A 3,461-nucleotide genomic window follows, 5' to 3' on the forward strand; every position below is an offset into this window, starting at 1 on the left:
GACGGATCGGCTCATAATCTCCATTATAAGTGAATAAATTCATAAATAACTTATAAAATATTAACTAAAAATACTATAAACCATCATTTGGTTGCAATTCTACAGATATATTTGACAAAAAGATTAACTAAAATATATAAATGTAAAAATCCGTGCAAGGCAGACGAGCTAAATACTAACAGTGCGTTTAGTTTCAGAGTTAAAGTAATTGTGATTTTAATTGTTGAAAAGGACAAATGAGATGTGATTATAAATTTGACTTGAGAAATATGTGTTTTTGTTATATAGTGTGTTGAGTTAAAGTTAAAGTTAAAATTTTTGACTTGAGAAATATGTGTTTTTGTTGTATAGTGTGTTGAGTTAAAGTTAAAATTTTGAAATTTTAACTTTGAATCAAAATGGAGCCTAAATATGACCTAATGAAATTACTTAGCAAAAGGACCTATAATCAAATTAAAATATGGGTGGCCGGGGAATTAATTATTGGCCTAAGGAAAGTAGAAAAACGAGAGTCGACAGGTGACGTTAACCCAATGCTAACGGCAGCCTAAAAATTCCCGTCTCCGGCGGCAACTGGGTGTACGTGACCAGTCCGCGCCAACGACCGCGACCAAACGATCTCGCGCTTCGCGCACTCTCCAGAAAAGCGCGTGGGCCTAACCAAATACCTGATTTACCGAAAACACACCTGGGAAGAACATTACCTTGGCATGTTGGCAAGGGCAAGGATGGAAACCTACGCAATTTGAGGCGGCACCCCGTGCTATTAAATGAGGGGGTTATGCAGGGTGGCTGTTCGTCGAATAGATACGAAAGTTAATCTAAATCTCTTCCTTTTCTCCCGAAAGTCTCTGAAGCCTTTTCAAATCTCTTCAAGGTAATCCTTCTTCTGTTCCTCTTTCTTTTCGCTTGCCTGATTGTGTACTTGATTCGGCTCTTGAGCTCTTGGTCGATCGGTCCGTTTCGGGATCTGGGGTTTTGTTTTCTTGATTTGGGAGATTGTAATGGTTTCTCTTTGATCTTGTTGGCGGAGTTGATCTTGTTGGCTTAATTGAATGGTTTCTCTTTGATCTTGTTGGTTGAGTTGATCTTGTCGGCTTAATTGGTTGTATAATCGTCCTGTCTGATCCGTAGATCTGATTATCCTGATCGATGGAAGCAGATCTCTTGATTATTTGGTTTAATTGATTCCATATTTGGCAGTATGGATGGATAAACCTCCACTCCGAGACCCCTGCTTGATCAAGTTTGTAGAAATTATGGTTTTTTTTTTCTTGTGTATAGTTCAACAATTACATCAAAGCTTGGTCTTTCTGATGTTCTCTTGATATTTGGCTGCCTTGTTGAATCGTTTGATTTGGTTCTTCTGATGCGAATTATATCTGGAGCAATAATCGTGCAAAGTTGTGAATTTTATTTTTTTATGGGATTAATAACAAAAGAAGTACAAACTTTTCACATTTTAACAATTTTAACACGAATTTATTTTTCCTTAACCTAAACATGCATAAACTTTCAATTTGATAACAGTTCTAGTACAACGTCAAATTTTTCGTTAATTTGGATGGAATCGAGGTCACAGAGGGTGCCGGCGATCCCAATCGGGAGGAGGGCGCCAGCGACCCCAATCAAGGGTGATGGCCGAGGTCGTGGCTCCACCCGCTGGAATCGGGATATTAACGAAAAATTTGACGCCGTGCTAGAACTGTTATCAAATCGAAAGTTTATGTATTTTTAGGATAAGGAGAAAAGTTAGTTCTTGAATTGTTAAAATGTGGAAAGTTTGTTGGTTATGAACCCTTTTTTTATGTTGAAGTTTTAATTAATGCTTGTGTTGGGATCTGCAGATGCAAATCTTCGTAAAGACCCTTACTGGTAAGACCATTACCCTTGAGGTTGAGAGCTCCGACACCATCGATAATGTAAAGGCCAAGATCCAGGACAAGGAGGGAATTCCCCCGGACCAGCAGAGGCTCATCTTTGCTGGTAAGCAGCTCGAAGATGGCCGCACCTTGGCCGATTATAACATCCAGAAAGAGTCCACACTCCACCTGGTCCTCCGGTTGAGGGGTGGCATGCAAATTTTTGTGAAGACCCTCACCGGTAAGACCATCACGCTCGAGGTAGAGAGCTCTGATACAATTGACAATGTTAAGGCCAAGATTCAAGACAAGGAAGGAATCCCCCCGGACCAGCAGAGGTTGATTTTTGCTGGGAAGCAACTCGAGGACGGAAGAACTCTTGCTGACTATAACATTCAGAAGGAGTCCACCCTCCACTTGGTGCTTCGTCTGCGGGGAGGAATGCAGATCTTTGTGAAGACCCTGACCGGGAAAACCATCACCCTTGAGGTGGAGAGCTCCGACACCATAGACAATGTCAAGGCCAAGATCCAGGATAAGGAGGGGATTCCCCCAGACCAGCAGAGGCTCATCTTTGCAGGGAAGCAGCTCGAGGATGGGAGGACCCTCGCAGATTATAACATCCAGAAGGAGTCCACCCTTCACCTGGTCCTCCGCTTGAGGGGAGGCATGCAGATCTTTGTTAAGACCCTGACAGGGAAGACAATCACCCTGGAGGTTGAGAGCTCGGACACCATTGACAATGTCAAGGCGAAAATTCAGGACAAGGAGGGGATCCCACCGGACCAGCAGAGACTTATCTTTGCCGGCAAGCAGCTTGAGGATGGTAGGACCCTTGCCGACTACAACATTCAAAAGGAGTCCACTCTTCACCTGGTCCTCCGTTTGAGAGGAGGCATGCAGATCTTCGTCAAGACCCTGACCGGGAAGACGATCACTTTGGAGGTTGAGAGCTCAGACACTATTGACAATGTTAAGGCGAAAATTCAGGACAAGGAGGGTATTCCCCCGGACCAGCAGAGGCTGATCTTTGCTGGGAAGCAGCTTGAGGATGGGAGAACCCTTGCTGACTACAACATTCAGAAGGAGTCGACCCTTCACTTGGTGCTCCGTCTTAGGGGTGGCATGCAAATCTTTGTGAAGACCTTGACTGGGAAGACCATCACCTTGGAGGTCGAGAGTTCTGATACCATCGATAATGTCAAGTCAAAGATTCAGGACAAGGAGGGCATCCCCCCGGATCAGCAGAGGCTGATCTTCGCTGGGAAGCAACTTGAAGATGGTCGCACCCTTGCAGACTATAACATCCAGAAGGAGTCGACCCTCCACCTTGTCCTCCGTCTCCGTGGTGGTTTCTAGGTTTGTCTAATGGGTTGCAGGTTGATCGAGTCCTTATCAAATCGTGAGGTGGTTATGCTTGGTTTATTCTCGGTTGCGAATTGGATTAAAATGAATTGAGTTGGTAAGACTCTTCAGCATTATGGTGAATGATATTAGGCAGTTCTGAATAAAGCTCTCTTCTATGTATATGCATCTGTCTATGCAAGATATTCAATGGCTGCTCTATATTTATATTGATGTTTTGTTGCTCTGCTGATA

At 43.4% G+C, this 3,461-nt stretch overlaps 1 protein-coding gene across 1 annotated transcript; it reads left to right on the plus strand.

The window, feature by feature from the left end:
• The first annotated feature begins 719 nt into the window (after nucleotides 1-719).
• Nucleotides 720-3,461, plus strand: LOC116199761 (polyubiquitin). The gene is made up of 2 exons (XM_031530237.1): nucleotides 720-877; nucleotides 1,848-3,461. Exon 2 carries the CDS (start codon nucleotides 1,848-1,850, stop codon nucleotides 3,219-3,221), a length of 1,374 nt encoding a protein of 457 aa, XP_031386097.1. The 5' UTR covers nucleotides 720-877; the 3' UTR covers nucleotides 3,222-3,461.

This window comes from Punica granatum, chromosome 3 (assembly GCF_007655135.1).
Source record: "Punica granatum isolate Tunisia-2019 chromosome 3, ASM765513v2, whole genome shotgun sequence".
Taxonomy (NCBI): domain Eukaryota; kingdom Viridiplantae; phylum Streptophyta; class Magnoliopsida; order Myrtales; family Lythraceae; genus Punica; species Punica granatum.